The sequence below is a fragment of the Manacus candei genome, unplaced genomic scaffold (genome assembly GCF_025592945.1).
Source record: "Manacus candei isolate 608988 ecotype Guabito, Panama unplaced genomic scaffold, ASM2559294v1 h1tg000047l, whole genome shotgun sequence".
NCBI lineage: Eukaryota > Metazoa > Chordata > Aves > Passeriformes > Pipridae > Manacus > Manacus candei.
Window position 1 is genome coordinate 38,840 of NW_026138095.1, and position 20,168 is coordinate 59,007.

Genomic DNA, 20,168 nt, shown 5'->3' on the forward strand with positions numbered 1-20,168 from the left:
TCGGCGTACACTCAAAACGCTCCCTTGGGAACGTGGTTCCCGTGGAGCCTCAAAAAAAAAAAAAAACTCCAAAAAGAAACAAATTGCCAAGCCTGACAAAACACGCATGCCGCTCATGCCCGAGCACACCCCTCACAGCATTACAAGACAGTATCAATGACAGAATATCAAAAGCAAAACAAAGTAAGGTACAAAGTTATACAATTCCTAACTGATGCACAGCAATACAACACTATGACATTCACATACAGAGCAATACAACTGCAAATATAGAAGTATACCAGACAGAACATTACATGGCAATACAAGTGACACGACATAAAAAGTGCTACAAACAAAGGCGCAACGATACACAATTCCTGACACACGGAATGTGACGCCGTGACGTTCAGATACGGACCGATACGACTACAACTATACAAGTGTATGATACAGAGTGGTACAAGGCAATCCAAATGACAACATAAACGGCGGCTGGACTTTTCCTATTCTGGTTGTAAAATACAATAACTACGCCTAAGAAGCAACCTGCAACACTAAATAAACATATATGATGCTACACGATGCAGTCCAGAAGTCATTGGGCAGGGACTCCCCGTGGCTCTCAGAAGTTTCCATCGATGATCGTTCAGCCGATCTCTCCCCGGTCGCCGGAAGTTCCGGGAAAACCGATGCCGTCTTTCACCCCAGGAACCTGAGTCTCCTTTGGGTGGCTGTAAGATAAAAGGGAAGGGACTCTGAAGTGTGCCTTCTGTGACCTTGGATTTACCCCAAAACTGAGCCTATACATTTTATAAGCCCAAAGACCCCTGACAAATGCCCATACCATAGACACTGTTTGCTACTCTACCTAGCTGTGACTCTATACACCCAAGCAGGGCATCGCAAGACAATCCTGCTCACAGACTGTCTAAGGGAACTGACATGTTGATGTGAGACTGAGCAATATTCTATCTACCCACTGATCCACGTAGCAGGGCAGAGCAGTTCCAGGCTGACCCCAAGTGAGACACCCCATACCTGTGATGACACACACCATGTGACACAATTAAGAGACAAAGGACACAAACATGGAGGAGACAAAGGACGCGACACGGACCGGAACTGCTCTGCCCTGCACACGGGAATCCAATGATACAAAGTAAGCCCTTCCTTTGAGGTCTCTAAATAACCTGCTACAGGACACCCATTGCACCATACTAATTGCAAAAATCCCTCCGGGCAATGCACATACTTGCCCTGACTCCCAACCCCTCTCTGGGTCTTTGCCCTGCACTTATCTTTCCGAGACCCGGGGCTGTGAATCCATCTTCAATGCACAGGAGGGGCACCTGGGTTGGCTCAGAGGTTCCTGTTGTCATGAGAGTACTCGAAATCAACTGTGAAAAAGAAAAGCATACACAATATCTGAGTAGTGTGGCAGGGGGCTGGAACCCCAGTGATCCCCCTACTCACCATCACCGAGGCCCTGACCGGAGTCCAACACTGTGGCTGTCACCTTCCGGGATACCTGAGTGAGTGAGACACAAAATTCGAAGGCATCTCTAAAGCTGCAGTGAATCCCCGCTCCTCCTGCTGCCTCCCCAACTCACCTAGAAAGCTCCTCTCTCTTCAGCTGCTCCCAAGATCGCCCCTGCAAATGAAATGGGTAAATGCTCAAACACTGAGCTCTGAAACATTAGGGGTGGCTCACAAGGAAAGCCAAAAACCTCTAAACCCCATCAGACTGCACACCGAAGCATTGCTACACACTGTGAAGTGGACAGACGGCCGCTGCAAGACAACCCAGACATGGAGGCTTGTGCTGATGTACTGCCTCATACTGGCTATCTCGGGCTCCTTTAGCTTGACTTCTGATCGGATGGACCTTCAGCACCTTCAGCAGACGGGCAAAGGGTTGTGCATTGCCTAGAAAAAAAATTAAACAGTTACAACATATATGCAGAGATTGACCACATAGATGACATCCTAAAACTAACTCCAAATTCGGCTGGGGAGTAAAATTCTCACCTTGCTCGTCTCCCTGCTGAGCCGCTACACCTCGAGACCGATTGGGCCGCATCTGGAAAATAAAGAACAAAAAGGCACAAGATAAAGGACTCCTATGGCTCAAACTGACATCCTTCATCCAACGCCTAATACAACCTTCTTCCCAGGCTGCTTCAGCTTGTTTCAGTCTGGGGTACACTGTGTCCACTTATCAGAAAAAAAAACAACAAAAAACAAAGGGTTATTCAGGTCACCCACATGGTCTCTGAGACCTTAACCACTTCAAAGAACTCATTTCCACTAAGCGAGTGAGAACTCTGACCACAGCATACAAGAATACAAATGACAACCCAGCTTCAAGGCCCTGCTATCCAAGTACCATCAGCTCCACAACACTCAGCTATAATGATTGCACATGAGTTGTGGACACCTGCTCCATCCAGCAGGACCGTACAGCCATCGGTTCGACTGTCTGAGGGAACTGACATGTTGATGTGAGACTGAGCAATATTCTATCTACCCACTGATCCACGTAGCAGGGCAGAGCAGTTCCAGGCTGACCCCAAGTGAGACACCCCATACCTGTGATGACACACACCATGTGACACAATTAAGAGACGAAGGACACAAACATGGAGGAGACAAAGGACGTGACACAGACCGGAACTGCTCTGCCCTGCACACGGGAATCCAATGATACAAAGTAAGCCCTTCCTTTGAGGTCTCTAAATAACCTGCTACAGGACACCCATTGCACCATACTAATTGCAAAAATCCCTCCAGGCGATGCACATACTTGCCCCGACTCCCAACCCCTCTCTGAGTCTTTGCCCTGCACTTATCTTTCCGAGAGCCGGGGATGTGAATCCATCTTTGATGCAGAGGAGGGGCACCTGGGCTGGCTCAGAGGTTCCTGTCATCCTGAGAGTACTCGGAGTCAACTGCAAGAAAGAAAACCAGACACCATATCTGAGTAGTGTGGCATGTGGCCCCAGCCCCGATGATCCCTCTACTCACCGGCACCGAGGCAGGTCCTCGTGTCGCTGGCTCTGACCAGACTTGGAGAATATGCTGCCACCTTCCAGGATACCTAAGTGAGTGAGACACAAAATTCGAAGGCATCTCTAAAGCTGCAGTGGATCCCCGCTCCTCCTGCTGCCTCCCCAACTCACCTAGAAAGCTCCTCTCTCTTCAGCTGCTCCCAAGATCGCCCCTGCAAATGAAATGGGTAAATGCTCAAACACTGAGCTCTGAAACATTAGGGGTGGTTCACAAGGAAAGCCAAAAACCTCTAAACCCCATCAGACTGCACGCCGAAGCATTGCTACACACTGTGAAGTGGACAGACGGCCGCTGCAAGACAACCCAGATATGGAGGCTTGTGCTGATGTACTGCCTCATACTGGCTATCTCGGGCCCCTTTAGCTTGACCTCTGATCGGATGGACCTCCGGCACCTTCAGCAGACGGGTAAAGGGTTGTGTATCACCTAGAAAAAAAATTAAACAGTTACAACATATATGCAGAGATTGACCACATAGATGACATCCTAAAACTAACTCCAAATTCGGCTGGGGAGTAAAATTCTCACCTCGCTTGTCTCCCTGCTGAGCCGCTACACCTCGAGACCGATTGGGCCCATCTGGAAAATAAAAAGCAAGAAGGCACAAGATAAAGGACTCCTACAGCTAAAACTGACATCCTTCATCCAACACCCAAGACAACCTTCTTCCCAGGCTGCTTCAACTCGTCTCGGTCTGGGGTACACTGTGTCCACTTATATGAAAAGAAAAAAAAAAAACAAACAAAGGGTTATTCAGGTCACCCACATGGTCACTGAGGCCTTAACCGCTTCAAAGAACTCATTTCCACTGAGCAAGTGAGAACTCTGACCACAGCATACAAGAATACAAATGACAACCCAGCTTCAAGGCCCTGCTATCCAAGTACCATCAGCTCCACAACACTCAGCTATAATGATTGCACACGAGTTATGGACACCTGCTCCATCCGGCAGGACCGTACAGCCATTGGCTCGACTGTCTGAGGGAACTGACATGTTGATGTGAGACTGAGCAATATTCTATCTACCCACTGATCCACGTAGCAGGGCAGAGCAGTTCCAGGCTGACCCCAAGTGAGACACCCCATACCTGTGATGACACACACCATGTGACACAATTAAGAGACAAAGGACACAAACATGGAGGAGACAAAGGACGTGACACAGACCGGAACTGCTCTGCCCTGCACACGGGAATCCAATGATACAAAGTAAGCCCTTCCTTTGAGGTCTCTAAATAACCTGCTACAGGACACCCATTGCACCATACTAATTGCAAAAATCCCTCCGGGCAATGCACATACTTGCCCCGACTCCCAACCCCTCTCTGGGTCTTTGCTCTGCACTCATCTTTCCGAGAGTCGGGGATGTGAATCCATCTTTGATGCAGAGGAGGGGCACCTGGGTTGGCTCAGAGGTTCCTGTCATCCTGAGAGTACTCGGAGTCAACTGCAAGAAAGAAAACCAGACACCATATCTGAGTAGTGTGGCACGTGGTCCCAGCCCCGACGATCCCTCTACTCACTGGTACCGAGGCAGGTCCTCATGTCACTGGCTCTGACCAGACTTGGACAATGTGCTGTCATCTTCTGGGATACCTGAGCGAGAGAGAGAAACAATTAGAGGGCATTTCTAAAGCTGCAGTGGATCCTGCCTCCCCCCCCCGACTCACCTCCAATGCTCATCTGCTCCCAAAGGTTACCCGGATGGCACCTGCAATCAGAAAAGCTCAGTGCTTCATTGCTGATCCTTTTAATACTCAGAGATTACCTACAAGGACAGCTCCAGGGGACCAAACCGTGTACATCTCCTCATTGTGAGTTGGCTTCGGCCCTGTCAGGCTGTCTACATCTCCTGCAAAAAAAACCCCAGAGGCAAATGTGAGTACTGAGATACTGCCCAAGAGTTTGCTGCCCCCATGGCAGTTTCTGTCTGACACCCCTTGACCGTGACCTCTTACAGGCAGGGTCCCCATCACGTTGGATTGTACGTCAGAAATCAGTGCACTGCCTGGAAAACAAAAAAACAAGTATGTACACAGATTCACCACAAGTACACCGCCTGCAAAAAAGCATCTAATTTTGTCCTGCAGTCCCTGTTCACCTTCCTCACCAGGCTCACCTTCCCTCTAGTGCCTATCGTCTGCTGGGCCGGTGGCTCTGCATCTTGGGAAAAAAAAACAAAAAAACAAAACTAAACCACCAAACCATCCAAATGATCAAGTAAACCTAGGACCAAAAGTCATGTCTTGGCTCTGACCTCACATGAGAACCCACCTTCTGACTCTGCTCCTCCAGCCTCTTCTGTTTATCTCTGCTTTACATCCAGTCCCTCTGACGCTGCATAGAAATGAGTTACCAAAGTCAGCCATATAGATGGAGGGACCTTAACTGCTGTGCAATTCTAATTTCTCCTTAGACAAGCCATCTGGGGTCCAAAGACAGCCTGCACAAACAAACACTGACCTAACTTTAAGGTCCTGCCCTCAGTGGCTAAGCCTATCCACAGGTTAACTGGAAAGTCTCCTTTCTACTCCACCTACCCCCAAGTCTGCACTGCAGGGCAGAGCAGTTCCAGGTCCAACACAAACTCCAAGGACACATTTCCCGACAAGTGCTCTGGTGCAACGAGGAGAGAGAACGCTGAGAAAGGACACCATGATTGTGAATTTTAAGACACAAAACACAGACTGGACAAAGGACACGACACAGACCTGAACGGCTCTGCCCTGCACATTCTACTCCAGTGATGAAAAGTAAACTGCTCCTCCTATGTGTGCCAAGGGCCTGTTAGGGTAGACCCTTTCCCCTGTGCTCATTTGAAAATCCCTCCCTCCTAACCATAAAATTGGACCCAGCTCTCATCCCCTCTCCAGGTGATAGTCCTCCACTTATCTTTCCCACAGTTGGGGATGTGAATCCATCTTCCATGTAAAGGAAGGACACCTGGCTGGCTCAGAAGGTCCTGTGATCCCTGACTCGGTCGGCTACAAGAAAGAAAACTGGAATTGAGACAAGAGTTCAGCAGCACGTGGGAGATAACCCCGCAATTGGCTACTCACCATCCCCTGAGCTGAGAGGTTCTCAGGCCACTGGCTCCGACCCCAGTCGGAGGCTGCTGCCGTCACCGTGTGCCGTACCTAGGAGAGTGAGAAAAAAAGTTACGTGGTGTGTTTGAAAGTAAGGGAGACCCCAGCACGTCCTCACTACCTCCTCGACTCAACCTCAATGCTCCTCCTTTGCCAAACACAGGCTGGATGGCACCTGCAACTGGAAAAGGTCCAGCCTTAATTGATGACCCTCGTAGTATTAGGAGATTACTCACAAGGACAGCTGAAGACCATCAAACCTAACTAGCAGGTGGCTGTGGCCCTCTGAGGCTGCACACATTCTCTGCAAAGTAAAAAAGCCAAAGGCAAATGTACACACTGAGATACTGCCTGAAAGGATGGCTTTCCTGGGGTAGCTCCTACCTACCTCTCCTCCACAGTGACCTCTTACCAGCAGGAGCCCTGAAGCACTGGACTGTCTGTTAGAAGGTGGCAGAACCCCTGGAAAACACAACAAACAAAGCATGTGCACAGATTCACCACAACACCTGTAAAAGACCATTTACTTCTGTCCTGGAGTCAATGCTCACCTTGCTCACCAGGACTCACCCAGATCACCTCCCCTCCGGTGCCTAGAGCCTCCTGGGACCAGGGCTCTGCATCTGAAAACAAAGAAAAAACAAACCCAAACAACAAAATCCTTAACACAGTGAGTAAACGTGGAGCCAAAAGCCACGTCTTTGTGCTGATGTCAGGTGACCACCCACCTTCTTGCTCTGCTCCTCTGGCCTCTGTTCTGTTCAACTCTGCTTTACACCCTGTCCCTCTGACATGGTAAAGAAACCCTAACTAAAGTCACCCAGATATATGGGGAGAGCTCAAAGAGTCTCCCTTCTCTTTAGGCAAACCACCCAGGGTCACTGCCTGCAGCCAAAGACTGCAGCTGTAATCGCGCAGAATATCTGGGTGAACGAGAGGAAAACTTAAGTGGCACATCTGAAAAGTCAGTGGATGCCTTCACAGGCATTTAGGGGGCTCCTGGACACTGCTTTCCACCCATACTACCTTCAAAACACCCCTGGCAATTCCTAAGCTGACACCCAAGCCCTTGCTCCATCTCTGGGCTGTAACCCCCCACTGACTACTTGCAAACCTAGGTGTCTGTAGCCATCCTCAACACAGAGCAGCTTCACCTCGGGATGGGATAACACTTGTGAAAAAATACCAAGCTGCAGTTGAAATGATCAGGAGATCTCAAAAGACGCAAGGCTCCTAAGGAAAAGAAAGCAAGATAACAAATTACAAAAGTACCTTACCGACACAGCACACAAAATTATTAAATTTAAAAACCTTGCATTTGAGTGTAATCCTCTTCATTGCCATATATAGCTCTGCTATATATTTTAAGACTTTACTGTCTGAAAAGCATAAAGGTTTTATCATGCACATCTGACCTTCCACAGACAGCTCCTTTCCCCTTTCAGTACAAAATTATTTTCATGGAATGACTCAATAGGAAGTGCCCAGGAACCCCAGATTGTTCTTTCCAGAACAGAAAATAAACAGAGGAAAGGAGCTTTGCACAAGTGTAACATACTCCAGAACAGACCTGATTTTAGTTTTACTCTTTGTGTTCAAATATTCCATAGAAAAGCTTCAGCAGGAGAGCTGGCACATTCCCAAGAGTATCCTGAAAGTCCCTTTCACAAGGGGCATAGGAAAATCGCAGTTATATGAGTCCCTTGTGCCTGCAGATGCCTGGGGATCCTCTCCATCCACCTTGTGCTCTCCCAACAGCAGAAAGGGTGCTGAGACAGGAGGAAGGAAACCTTTAGCATAAAGCTGGGGAGGAATCTAAAGCTTCCTTTCCTGGGGAGCTTTGTGAAGTCTGCAGATGAGAAAGGGAAAATTTGCATCTCCTTTGGTACAGGTGTCAACAGAGGCTAAAACATTTTGCCTTTTTCAGACAACTGTGCCCTTTTTGGCTCCCTGGCAGCTCCAATGGCACCAGAACCCCCTTCCTGCACACCCACGGGTGTCACACTCAGGCACCCACACACCTTTTCTCCAGCCCACACATGGCCAACATTTCCTCACCCTGGACATCCCAAGGGGAGTATTTTTGCTAGAGAGCATAGCAACCCACCTGTCCTTGCAAACTGCCTCCCTGCAAAAAAGGAATCATTTTTCCTGGACACTTCCCCCACAGTCAAGGTCTTTTAAAACTGTGCCGAGACCACGCCAAAGATGGCGGCCGTGGCCCAGAAGTCCGCCCCGAGGCCACACTAAAGATGGCGCCACCAGGACTAGAACTTAGCCGAGGCCACACTTAAGATGGCGGCCTCCAAACCTGGAGGTTTGGAGGCCAAAATCTCCACCAAACCTGCTCAGGGTCCCTCCCAGCTTCTGCCTGCCCTTGCATTTAAAGGCATGGGCACATTCTATCTTCCAACAGCAAACCCCAGCTCCTCACTGGGAGTATAAGCCCTGCTCTTACCTGGACAGACTCCCGGGCTCGGCACAGCTGTGGCTCATGGAGCAGCTTCCCAAGGCCGTTCTCTCTCCCAGTAGGAAGCACAACTCGCCTCCACACCAGGGGAAACCACGAGCGAGGCTGCAAATGGACACAGAACGAGCAAAAAGCATTAACGCAGCACCAAAAAACCAAGTTAAAGCAGTCTTTGCCTCATAACCCTGCACGGGGAAAGGGTTTGGAATTTCAAAGCAAAACCTGAGACACCCAGAGAGCACAGGCCCCACAGCCATGCCACGGCTCTCCCCGGGGTTACCCGGCAGGTAACGGGCTTACCCGGCCCCCGCTGCCCAGCACAACGGGCACCTAAACGCCCCCCAGCTCCCCCGGTCCATAAACCCAGCGGACAAGGCGCTCTCACCTCCGCAGCCCGGGCAGCAGCTGGACCGCGCCCTCACACACAACCGGCCACACCTTCCCCGCCGACCCTTCTATACCGCGGGCCAGCAGCGCTGCCCAATCAGCACTCGAGCGCCTCCGCCCAATCCCAGCCCGCCTGGCCCTGCGGCCCCGCCCCGCCCGCTCAGCCCGACCCCGCCCCTCCGCGCGGCCCCGCTCCCCGTTCCCTCAGCGCGCCTCCCGCCGCAGCCCCGGCAGGCGCTGCTGGGGCCGGGGAAGGGCGGGTGGGAGCTCCGCGGTCACGGCCCGTCTGGGAGTTCTCCCGGGACAAGGGGACCGAAGAGGGCAGCGGGGACGGCGGGGTTCTTGGGGGCGGGCAGGGCGGGGCCGGGCGGTGGGGCCGGCGCGAGCCAGGGAGCGGGCCTGGGCGAGTCTAGGGGCGGGGCCGGCGCGATCCCGCGGCGCTTCGCTCTGGGCTCTGGGGTTGTTCCGGGCTGGTTTTGGGGGACTGCGCACACGCTGCCCTGGTCACAGCCCCGCCCCAGCTCGCTGCACTCCCCGCACCCCTTGCTCAGCTCCGCGGGGATTTTTGCCTCCTCTGAAGGTGGCAAATGTCTGCAAAGCCAGTCGGGAAGCCAGAGAGCTGCAGCCCCCGGGCCCCGCCGCGGCTTCCCCGCCCTCACCCGGCACCTCCCGCACGTCCCGCCCCGCAGCGCCGCTCCCGCTGCCGCCCTCGAACCCAAGGAACGAACCCCGTGCCCCCAGCACAGGCCGGTCCCTCCCCGGCAGCCTCGGCAGCGCCGGGAGCGGCCGCAGCCCCCAAGGACGGGCGGGGCGCGCCGGGAGGGGCCGCGCGGGGCGGGGGCGGGTCCCGCGGCTGCGACCCCGCGGGGAAGGGACCCCCGGGCCGGCCCCGTCCGGCCCCGCCGCTGGCCCTGCTCGGCCACCGCCCCTCGCCCACAGTTTTAACGTTAGAGAGCCAAGTTTAATCCAGAGTGCTGCAAGCTCCCAAGTGCAGGGGATTTCCATAGACTTGTTATTTTTCTCTTTTTAATGACCACATGGCTAAAGTCAGGGAAATACAATCAGCATTCCCTAAACACCATCACTTCTACATCCACCTGCGATCAGGGGCCGATGGGCAGCATCCTGGCCTGGACGGGCTGCAGGGATGGTGTGAAGGCCACTGTTCCCCAGGTTTGAAGGACTCTGGCCATGATCCCTGGCCCGTGGACAGAAAGCCCAGAGCCAACGGGAACTCCAGCCAGCAGCAGGCAGATGTTACTCTGTCCCAGTTTGCCAGGGGTGGGCACGAAGGTGCCCTTCCCCGTTCGGAAGTGGAAGTCGTCCCCTGTGCAGAGCCCGCTCTGATCCTCAGCCTCGTGGGAGCCAATTCCCTTGTCCCAGCCCACTTCCTGCAGAGAAGAAAGGGAAAGATTGCACATAAGGGAGACATTCTTCCCTGGGAGGGTGGGGAGGTGTCCTGGCACAGAGAAGTTGTGGCTGCCCCATCCCTGGAAGTGGCCAAGGCCAGGCTGGATGTCTATTAGAAGGTGTCCCTGCCTGTGGCAGGGGGTGGAAGCAGATGATCCCTGAGATCCTTTCCAACCCAAACCACTCCAGGATCCCAGGATGATTCCATGCTCTCTCTCTGCATTTATTTGGCATCATTTCCTCTCAAAAACAACATCTGTGATTTAGTTGATTGCTAAAGCCATCATTTTAAAATCATCTCAGGAATCCAAAGGGACTGGAAAACACACAGAAATCATTCCTGCACCCACCAAATCATTAGGAATTGGAACCCCATTCCCCCATCTCTCTCCTTGTTCTTCTTGGCTGGAAAACCTGATGATCCCCACTGGCTCCTTTTAGGCTGCTTTTCTTCCACAGTTCCTTTCCTCCCGGCTGAAACCTCCTGGCATATTCAGGACTTATCTGGAGGGAAGCCCCTCTGAAGTATTTCCTCTCTTGGCAATTCTGTGGGATGAAGAAGTAAAAAAAGCACATCAAGAGCTCCTTCTACCCCCTTCCCTCGCAAACACCCTCCCAGTTTGTCCTTGGCAGCTCCATCCCCCCGGCAGCCGCACCCGACGCTTCGGCTCCGCTGGGAAAGGGACAGCAAGTGCAGAAGCAAGTTCAGTGCTGGGCAGGGGCTCCCTGGGGAACGGCACTTCAGTGCTTTAGTCCGTGGCCTTTCCTGCTGCCCTCCCTCCTGGAGGCAGAGGATGACCCGTCCCTTGTTTCTCCCACGCTGGCAGACCCAGGTCCTGCTCCTTTGGCCCCACTTTTCTTAGCAGACCCAGCATCATTTCCCAGGGTCCCCAGGAAACTTCTGCACTCGACCCATTGCTAAGTGCAGAGCACAGGGCGAGGGAAGGACAAATTTCTCAGCACCCAACCCCTAAAATTTTCCTTCTCCGCAGCATGCTCCCGTTCCCGCTGTCTCTGGAGGTGCCCGCACGAGTCCTCCTTCTCCCAGCACCTAAGAGAATGTCCTTTTCACCCAGGTCCTGCTTACCGTCATCCAACAAAACACGCTGACAACATTTTTCACGATGCCAGTGGAGAGATATCAGAGCACACTGCACAGGGAACCCGAGGCTGCCCCTGGATCCCTGCAAGTGTTCCAGGCCAGGCTGGATGGGACTTGGAGCATCCAACCGAGGATGAGAGGGGAAGGTGTCCCTGCCCACGGAAGACAGGCTGGCCTTTGAAGGTCCCCTTCAAACCAAATCGCTCTGGGATTCCCCTCCAAAATCACTCCCAAAGAGACACAGCAACCAAAGCAGAGGGACTGCACTCCCAGCTTTTCTTACCTGCAGGCACACACAGCACAGCACGTTGGACATAAAAGCCACAGGGTTAGTCCTGCCAGAGGCGTCCGGCACACCCATGGCGACCGAAGGGAAAGAGGGAGCCTGGGAACACGGAGTAAAAGACATCTTAATTAGGACTACCCTGAGCCATAGCCAGGTCATTCCCACAGACAGCTTCACCGTCCAGTCGTCCAAAAAGCACTCACCGAGGCCTCAGGTAGGATGGTTCCTGACGCTGACCAGGTGAATACCTCCCTGCAAGCCCGCTCTGCTCCTGCCAGGCACTGGGGCTCACCCAGAGGGGCTTTGCCAAGCATCCAAGGGAAATTAAAATTACAGCCTGGGCAAAGGCGCTTCCCGCAGGACCGCTCCTGGCCAAGGCCACCGGTCCGTGCAAGTCAGACCACTGACCACCCAGGGCTGGGGATTTTCAGGGGCACGCTTCCAGCTTTTATTCTCCAGAAACTCCAGTTCTTTCTGGCGCCGCTTACCAGAAAGTCTTCCCCTGCTGGAAGAGGTCACTTTAGTCTTTCGAGGGGCCAGATTGCCAAAGCCCGGCCAGTCCGTTCCCACGAGGAAAGGCAGCTTTGTCTTGTACAAGATACTGCGGGGGGGGAGACACAAAAGTTTAATTTAAAAGAACTGCCTAGAATAGAAAGCAATTGTAACATAAGGCAGACAAGACTCGTGCAAAACTGAATTACATTGGACTTCAAAGGAGAATTATTTCCCTCTGCACCTCAGAGAACCCCAATTTTCACCCAGGTCCCGCTCACCATCGTCACACAAAACGTGCTGACAAAATTTTTCACGATGCCAGTGGAGAGATATCAGAGCACACTGCACAGGGAACCCGAGGCTGCCCCTGGATCCCTGCAAGTGTTCCAGGCCAGGCTGGACGGGACTCGCAGCAACCGGGGACAGTGGAAGGTGTCCCTGCCCACGCAAGACAGGCTGGCCTTTGAAGGTCCCCTTCAAACCAAATCGCTCTGGGATTCCCCTCCAAAATCACTCCCAAAGAGACACAGCAATCAAAGCAGAGGGACTGCACTCCCAGCTTTTCTTACCTGCAGGCACACACAGCACAGCACGCTGGACATAAAAGCCACAGGGTTAGTCCTGCCAGAGGCGTCCGGCACACCCACGGCGACCGAAGGGAAAGAGGGAGCCTGGGAACACGGAGTAAAAGACACCTTAATTAGGACTACACTGAGCCATAGCCAGGTCATTCCCACAGACAGCTTCACCGTCCAGTCACACAAAAAGCACTGACCTACCAGGGCCTCAGGTAGGATGGCTCCTGACGCTGACACCTCCGCTTGCCCCGGGGGGGTCAAGAATAACATGCCTGGGAAGAAGTCACCCCCAACAACAAAAAGGGAAAATTAGTGAAGCACGGGGTCCTCTTCTGACTAGATTGCCACCAGCATTCCATAGCAAATGCCACAACTATTCTGTTACAGAGGAGAAAACCCTGTTCTCCCAAACAAACAGCGAGGAGATTTATGGGCACGCCTGAACATTTCCTGTGAGGAACTTTTTGTAACTAAGGAGCAGGTGCTATCTTGAGTTGAAGGCACCAATTTGACAGACACTTAGGACAGCAAACTCTTCAGCAGAGCAATTAACTGCTGCCTATTTGAACAGCAGGGGAGAGAAAATGACAGTTGAAGGGAAGACAAGAAAAGCAGAACTGGAATCAGCAGACTTTTCTTCCATCTCTCCCGAGAAAGTCTAGTTTGTCTGTTCTAATAATTCTATGCCCTTTTCTACATGAAACTTACACCAAGGCTGAAAAAAACAACTAGAAAACACGGAGAGAAGCTTTTTAGAATTTCACGGGATTTTCCCAAACCGATGCCAGAAAAGCAGAACTCGGTAGAATGTACTCACCTCGAGGCCTTTGGTCTTTTCTTCCATAAGCTTCGTCACCTGATTGAAAAAGCAGAGTAGACTCGGTATTTAGGCTCCCAACAGGAAAACCTCCCCTTCGTTTCCTAAAAGAAACTACATTAATCTGCACAGCTGCAGGCGCGTCTCCAGATGGTAAAGCCTTTCAGCTTTTCAGAGGGTGAGAATGCCCTGCTAAGGAAGGCTGCAAAATGCTCGGAGCCTGCACAGGTCAAAGAGCCCCTTGATTTTGTCTGTGTTCCAGTCCCTGGTTAAAGACGCACTTGTTCCTTGCCTCTTCCCTAAGAGGTTTGGCCAGGTGCTGGGCCAGCCCGGGTACTCCGGGGCTTCGAAGGCCGGCAGTGCCCAAGCAGCGCCGCTTTGCCAGGGGCGTCGCTTGCAAGAGCGCCGCCGAGCGCCGGGCCCTGCCTCACAGTCGCCGCCTGGCGGACACGGCCGGGAGCGGCACTGCAGCCGCGCGCGGCGCTGCAACCGCGCGCCCCCCCCCCCTCCTTGGCGAGACCCGCGGCGCCTTTCGCGCGTACGGGCCTTTCTTCCCTAAAACCTGCCCTTGCCTAGAAAAAGCTGAGCAATTCACAGAGTTGCTGTTTCCAGCCCAGCTTCCCAAAGGATTTCTCTCTCCCGGCAGCACAGACAGGGTCCCCGAGGCAGCGCAGACCCTCCCCGCGGGGGGGTGTGGTGCGTGTGCAATGCCAGGGCACATCCGAACCCTCCCCTGCGGCGGCACGCAGGTGCAAGTTTCTCCGCAGAGGCGAGCAACTTGCCTGTCGCTTCCCCGGCCTGCAGTCCCCGATGGCCGCCGGAGAGGCAGAAGAGCGGCCGCGCCCCCCCCCTCCGACGCGCCCAGCTTACCCCGGGGCCGATCTCCGTCGGATCTGCCAGCGTGGGTCGCTTCCGGGGGGGGGGAAGGCGGCGGCGCAGCCCCGATAGCATCTCCAGGGCACGGCGGGAGCGGGAGCGGGGGCGGGAGTGGGAGCGGGGGCGGGAGCGGAGCGGGACGAGCGGGCGGCGCGGCGCGGCGCGGCGTGGGCGCGTGGGGTCCTGAGACGGGGGCTGCCCGCGCCAGTGCATGCCGCCGCCCACGAACCTGCCGCCCGCGCCCGGCGCCGCCGAGCGCCCCGCCCTGTCCCCGCAGCGGGAAGCGGCGCGGCGAGACGGCGCTGCGGGCGCGGGGTGGGGGTCCGGGTCGCGGCGGAGATCAGGCAACAGGATAAACGCCTCTCTGAGGCGAGGGGGCCTCTCGCCGCCATCTTTAGTGTGGTCATTCCGGTCCTGGCGGCGCCATCTTTACTGTGGGCTTGGCGGACTTCCGGGCAGGGACCGCCATCTTTAGTGTTGTCATTCCGGTCCTGGCGGCGCCATCTTTACTGTGGGCTTGGCGGACTTCCGGTCGCTCTCTACTTCCGGTGACCGACTTTACCCAAATTAGCGTCCCTCCTCGCTAATTTCTGCGCTTTCACCCCAAGAAATCTTCACGTTATTCCCCTCACACACACCCCGGGAGAGACGGGAGACCGCGAGTCCCGCTCTGCCGCCGGAACCGGCCCTTAACTCGAGCAGGGAACGCTGCACCGGCACGAGAGCCACTGCGCATGCGTCGCCGGTCCCTCTCCTGCCTGCCCTTACGTACCACGTGATCGCCGGCGTCTTGCCAACGACTGCGCATGCGCCGGCGTCGCCACCTTGGCTTGCCCCCCCACCCCGCCGCCCGACCGCCCGGCTTCGCTTTCTTACTGCGGCTCCCCCTCCACTTTTCCGGCTCCCTGGGGTTCCCTCACCCACATTTTGGGGTCCCCTTCTCACATTTTAGGGGTGACGACCCCGCAATTTACGGTTCGGAGGGGGGGAGGAGAGGAAACGGGGTGCCCAAGAAGGGGTTTTTTCTTTTTTTTTTTTTTTCTCTTTTATTTCGTTTTCATTTTATTTCCTTTTTAGTTTTTTTGCCTTTTTTTTTTTTAATTTTTCCTTTCTTTTTTATATTTCCTTCTTTGTTTCGTTTATTTTTTTATTCTCTTTATTTTTCATTTTCTCTCCCAGTGCTCCCCAGTAACACCCAGTGCTCCCCAACAACCCTCAGTAACACCCAGTGCTCCCCAGTAACACCCAGTGCTCCCCAAAAATTGACCCAAAACCGACCCAAATCACCCCAAAAGCTGACCCAAAACTGACCCCAAAACCTGACCCCAATCATCCCAAAAGCTGACCCAAAACTGACCCCAATCATCCCAAAAGCTGACCCAAATCAACCCAAACAATGACCCCAAACTGACCCCAAAAACTGACCCAAATCATCCCCAAAACTGACCCAAAACTCTGCATTTATTTGGCATCATTTCCTCTCATAAACAACATCTGCGATTTAGTTGATTGCTAAAGCCATCATTTTAAAATCATCCCAGGAATCCAAAAAGACTGGAAAACACACAGAAAACATTCCTGCACCCACCAAAGCATTAGGAATTGGAACCACATTCCCTCATCTCTCTCCTTGTTCTTCTTGGCTGGAAAACCTGATGATCCCCACTGGCTACTTTTAGGCTGCTTTTCTTCCACAGCTCCTTTCCTCCCGGCTGAAACCTCCTGGCATATTCAGGGCTTATCTGGAGGGAAGCCCCTCTGAAGTATTTCCTCTCGTGGCAATTCTGCGGGATGAAGAAGTAAAAAAAGCACATCAAGAGCTCCTTCTACCCCCTTCCCTCGCAAACACCCTCCCAGTTTATCCTTGGCAGCTCCATCCCCCCGGCAGCCGCACCCGACGCTTCGGCTCCGCTGGGAAAGGGACAGCAAGTGCAGAAGCAAGTTCAGTGCTGGGCAGGGGCTCCCTGGGGAACGGCACTTCAGTGCTTTAGTCCATGGCCTTTCCTGCTGCCCTCCCTCCTGGAGGCAGAGGATGACCCGTCCCTTGTTTCTCCCATGCTGGCAGACCCAGGTCCTGCTCCTTTGGCCCCACTTTTCTTAGCAGACCCGGCATCATTTCCCAGGGTCCCCAGGAAACTTCTGCACTCGACCCATTGCTAAGTGCAGAGCACAGGGCGAGGGAAGGACAAATTTCTCGGCACCCAACCCCTAAAATTTTCCTTCTCCGCAGCACGCTCCCGTTCCCGCTGTCTCTGGAGGTGCCCGCACGAGTCCTTCTCCCAGCACCTAAGAGAAGGTCCTTTTCACCCAGGTCCTGCTTACCGTCGTCCAACAAAACACGCTGACAACATTTTTCACGATGCCAGTGGAGAGATATTAGAGCACACTGCACAGGGAAGCTGAGCCTGCCCCATCCCTGCAGGTGTTCCAGGCCAGGCTGGACGGGACTCGCAGCAACGGGGGCAGTGGAAGGTGTCCCTGCCCACGGAAGACAGGCTGGCCTTTGAAGGTCCCCTTCAAACCAAATCGCTCTGGGATTCCCCTCCAAAATCACTCCCAAAGAGACACAGCAACCAAAGCAGAGGGACTGCACTCCCAGCTTTTCTTACCTGCAGGCACACACAGCACAGCACGTTGGACATAAAAGCCACAGGGTTAGTCCTGCCAGAGGCGTCCGGCACACCCACGGCGACCGAAGGGAAAGAGGGAGCCTGGGAACACGGAGTAAAAGACACCTTAATTAGGACTACACTGAGCCATAGCCAGGTCATTCCCACAGACAGCTTCACCGTCCAGTCACACAAAAAGCACTGACCTACCAGGGCCTCAGGTAGGATGGCTCCTGACGCTGACCAGGTGAATACCTCCCTGCAAGCCCGCTCTGCTCCTGCCAGGCACTGGGGCTCACCCAGAGGGGCTTTGCCAAGCATCCAAGGGAAATTAAAATTACAGCCTGGGCAAAGGCGCTTCCCGCAGGACCGCTCCTGGCCAAGGCCACCGGTCCGTGCAAGTCAGACCACTGACCACCCAGGGCTGGGGATTTTCAGGGGCACGCTTCCAGCTTTTATTCTCCAGAAACTCCAGTTCTTCCTGGCACCGCTTGCCAGAAAGTCTTCCCCTGTTGGAAGAGGTCACTTTAGTCTTTCGAGGGGCCAGATTGCCAAAGCCCGGCCAGTCCGTTCCCACGAGGAAAGGTAGCTTTGTCTTGCACAAGATACTGGGGAGGGGGGGGAGACACAAAAGTTTAATTTAAAAGAACTGCCTAGAACAGAAAGCAATTCAAACGTAAGGCAGACAAGACTCGTGCAAAACTGAATTACATTGGACTTCAAAGGAGAATTATTTCCCTCTGCACCTCAGAGACCCCCAATTTTCACCCAGGTCCCGCTTACCATCGTCACACAAAACGTGCTGACAAAATTTTTCACGATGCCAGTGGAGAGATATCAGAGCACACTGCACAGGGAAGCTGAGCCTGCCCCTGGATCCCTGCAAGTGTTCCAGGCCAGGCTGGATGGGACTTGGAGCATCCAACCGGGGATGGGAGGGGAAGGTGTCCCTGCCCACGCAAGACAGGCTGGCCTTTGAAGGTCCCCTTCAAACCAAATCGCTCTGGGATTCCCCTCCAAAATCACTCCCAAAGAGACACAGCAATCGAAGCAGAGGGACTGCACTCCCAGCTTTTCTTACCTGCAGGCACACACAGCACAGCACGCTGGACATAAAAGCCACAGGGTTAGTCCTGCCAGAGGCGTCCGGCACACCCACGGTGACCGAAGGGAAAGAGGGAGCCTGGGAACACGGAGTAAAAGACATCTTAATTAGGACTACACTGAGCCATAGCCAGGTCATTCCCACAGACAGCTTCACCGTCCAGTCACACAAAAAGCACTGACCTCCCAGGGCCTCAGTTAGGATGGCTCCTGACGCTGACACCTCCGTTTGCCCCGGGGGGTCAAGAATAACATGCCTGGGAAGAAGTCGCCCCCAACAACAAAAAGGGAAAATTAGTGAAGCACGGGGTCCTCTTCTGACTAGATTGCCACCAGCATTCCATAGCAAATGCCACGACTATTCTGTTACAGAGGAGAAAACCCTGTTCTCCCAAACAAACAGCGAGGAGATTTATGGGCACGCCTGAACATTTCCTGTGAGGAACTTTTTGTAACTAAGGAGCAGGTGCTATCTTGAGTTGAAGGCATCAATTTGGCAGATACTTAGGACAGCAAACTCTTCAACAGAGCAATTAACTGCTGCCTATTTGAACAGCAGGGGAGAGAAAATGACAGTCGAAGGGAAGACAAGAAAAGCAGAACTGGAATCAGCAGACTTTTCTTCCATCTCTCCCGAGAAAGTCGTGTTTCTCTGTTCTAATAATTCTATGCCCTTTTCTACATGAAACTTACACCAAGGCTGAAAAAAACAACTAGAAAACACGGAGAGAAGCTTTTTAGAATTTCACGGGATTTTCCCAAACCGATGCCAGAAAAGCAGAACTCGGTAGAATGTACTCACCTCGAGGCCTTTGGTCTTTTCTTCCATAAGCTTCGTCACCTGATTGAAAAAGCAGAGTAGACTCGGTATTTAGGCTCCCAACAGGAAAACCTCCCCTTCGTTTCCTAAAAGAAACTACATTAATCTGCACAGCTGCAGGCGCGTCTCCAGATGGTAAAGCCTTTCAGCTTTTCAGAGGGTGAGAATGCCCTGCTAAGGAAGGCTGCAAAATGCTCGGAGCCTGCACAGGTCAAAGAGCCCCTTGATTTTGTCTGTGTTCCAGTCCCTGGCTAAAGAAACGGCAGAACAAGCGCAGTTGTTCCTTGCCTCTTCCCTAAGAGGTTTGGCCAGGTGCTGGGCCAGCCCGGGTACTCTGGGGGAAGGCCGGCAGTGCCCAAGCAGCGCCGCTTTGCCAGGGGCGTCGCTTGCAAGAGCGCCGCCGAGCGCCGGGCCCTGCCTCACAGTCGCCGCCTGGCGGACACGGCCGGGAGCGGCACTGCAGCCGCGCGCGGCGCTGCAGCCGCGCGCCCCCCCCCCCTTGGCGAGACCCGCGGCGCCTTTCGCGCGTACGGGCCTTTCTTCCCTAAAACCTGCCCTTGCCTAGAAAAAGCTGAGCAATTCACAGAGTTGCTGTTTCCAGCCCAGCTTCCCAAAGGATTTCTCTCTCCCGGCAGCACAGACAGGGTCCCCGAGGCAGCGCAGACCCTCCCCGCGGGGGGGTGTGGTACGTGTGCAATGCCAGGGCACATCCGAACCCTCCCCTGCGGCGGCACGCAGGTGCAAGTTTCTCCGCAGAGGCGAGCAACTTGCCTGTCGCTTCCCCGGCCTGCAGTCCCCGATCTGAACAACAAAAATCCCAGATTATATTTCAGCATATTAAATAAAAATACTAAAGGTAGTAAAGGAATTCTGTCAGAATAAGGGATAGAAGAGTAGTTGAGTTGAAGGCAGATTCTAGGTGAACTGGTAAGCTTGAAATATGTCTTTTAAAAGCTAGAGCCATTTGAACACTTAAGACTAATTGGTATGATTCTGAATGCATTCTTTGCATAAAAGTAAACACTCTTGGCCAGTGCCAGGAGATGTCTCATCCCTTCTCCACAGCGCTGCTGCA

At 53.6% G+C, this 20,168-nt stretch overlaps 1 protein-coding gene and 3 long non-coding RNA genes across 5 annotated transcripts; all 4 read right to left on the bottom strand.

Moving 5' to 3' along the window:
• Nucleotides 1-2,427: 2,427 nt before the first annotated feature.
• On the bottom strand, nucleotides 2,428-5,098 carry LOC127475635 (uncharacterized). The gene is made up of 4 exons (XR_007906263.1): nucleotides 5,012-5,098; nucleotides 4,724-4,905; nucleotides 4,453-4,649; nucleotides 2,428-2,882 (listed from the first exon to the last, which is right to left on the bottom strand). It is a non-coding gene; the product is annotated as an uncharacterized LOC127475635 (long non-coding RNA).
• Nucleotides 5,099-5,153: 55 nt separating this feature from the next.
• Nucleotides 5,154-5,932, bottom strand: LOC127475638 (uncharacterized). The gene is made up of 3 exons (XR_007906266.1): nucleotides 5,594-5,932; nucleotides 5,328-5,511; nucleotides 5,154-5,216 (listed from the first exon to the last, which is right to left on the bottom strand). It is a non-coding gene; the product is annotated as an uncharacterized LOC127475638 (long non-coding RNA).
• Nucleotides 5,933-5,963: 31 nt separating this feature from the next.
• LOC127475636 (uncharacterized) lies at nucleotides 5,964-9,302 on the bottom strand. Of its 2 annotated transcripts, none has more exons than XR_007906265.1 (5): nucleotides 8,598-9,302; nucleotides 7,710-7,908; nucleotides 6,528-7,372; nucleotides 6,113-6,443; nucleotides 5,964-6,037 (listed from the first exon to the last, which is right to left on the bottom strand). It is a non-coding gene; the product is annotated as an uncharacterized LOC127475636 (long non-coding RNA). The 2 variants fall into 2 exon arrangements; XR_007906264.1 differs by having other exon boundaries at nucleotides 7,710-7,988.
• A 666-nt stretch (nucleotides 9,303-9,968) lies between these two features.
• Nucleotides 9,969-14,737, bottom strand: LOC127475722 (uncharacterized). The gene is made up of 7 exons (XM_051797780.1): nucleotides 14,555-14,737; nucleotides 13,685-13,723; nucleotides 12,859-12,960; nucleotides 12,283-12,296; nucleotides 11,792-11,893; nucleotides 11,063-11,132; nucleotides 9,969-10,387 (listed from the first exon to the last, which is right to left on the bottom strand). Exons 1-7 carry the CDS (start codon nucleotides 14,633-14,635, stop codon nucleotides 10,100-10,102), a joined length of 696 nt encoding a protein of 231 aa, XP_051653740.1. The 5' UTR covers nucleotides 14,636-14,737; the 3' UTR covers nucleotides 9,969-10,099.
• Between the last annotated feature and the right edge of the window lie 5,431 nt (nucleotides 14,738-20,168).

Bases quoted from the DNA above. Each gene is read 5' to 3' on its own strand.
- LOC127475722 (XM_051797780.1), bottom strand. From the start codon at position 14,635: ATGCTATCGGGGCTGCGCCGCCGCCTTCCCCCCCCCCGGAAGCGACCC. The intron at 13,724-14,554 runs GTAAGCTGGGCG...TTTTTCAATCAG, and splicing joins CGACGGAGATCGGCCCCGGG to GTGACGAAGCTTATGGAAGA. The intron at 12,961-13,684 runs GTGAGTACATTC...CCGTGTTCCCAG, and splicing joins AAAAGACCAAAGGCCTCGAG to GCTCCCTCTTTCCCTTCGGT.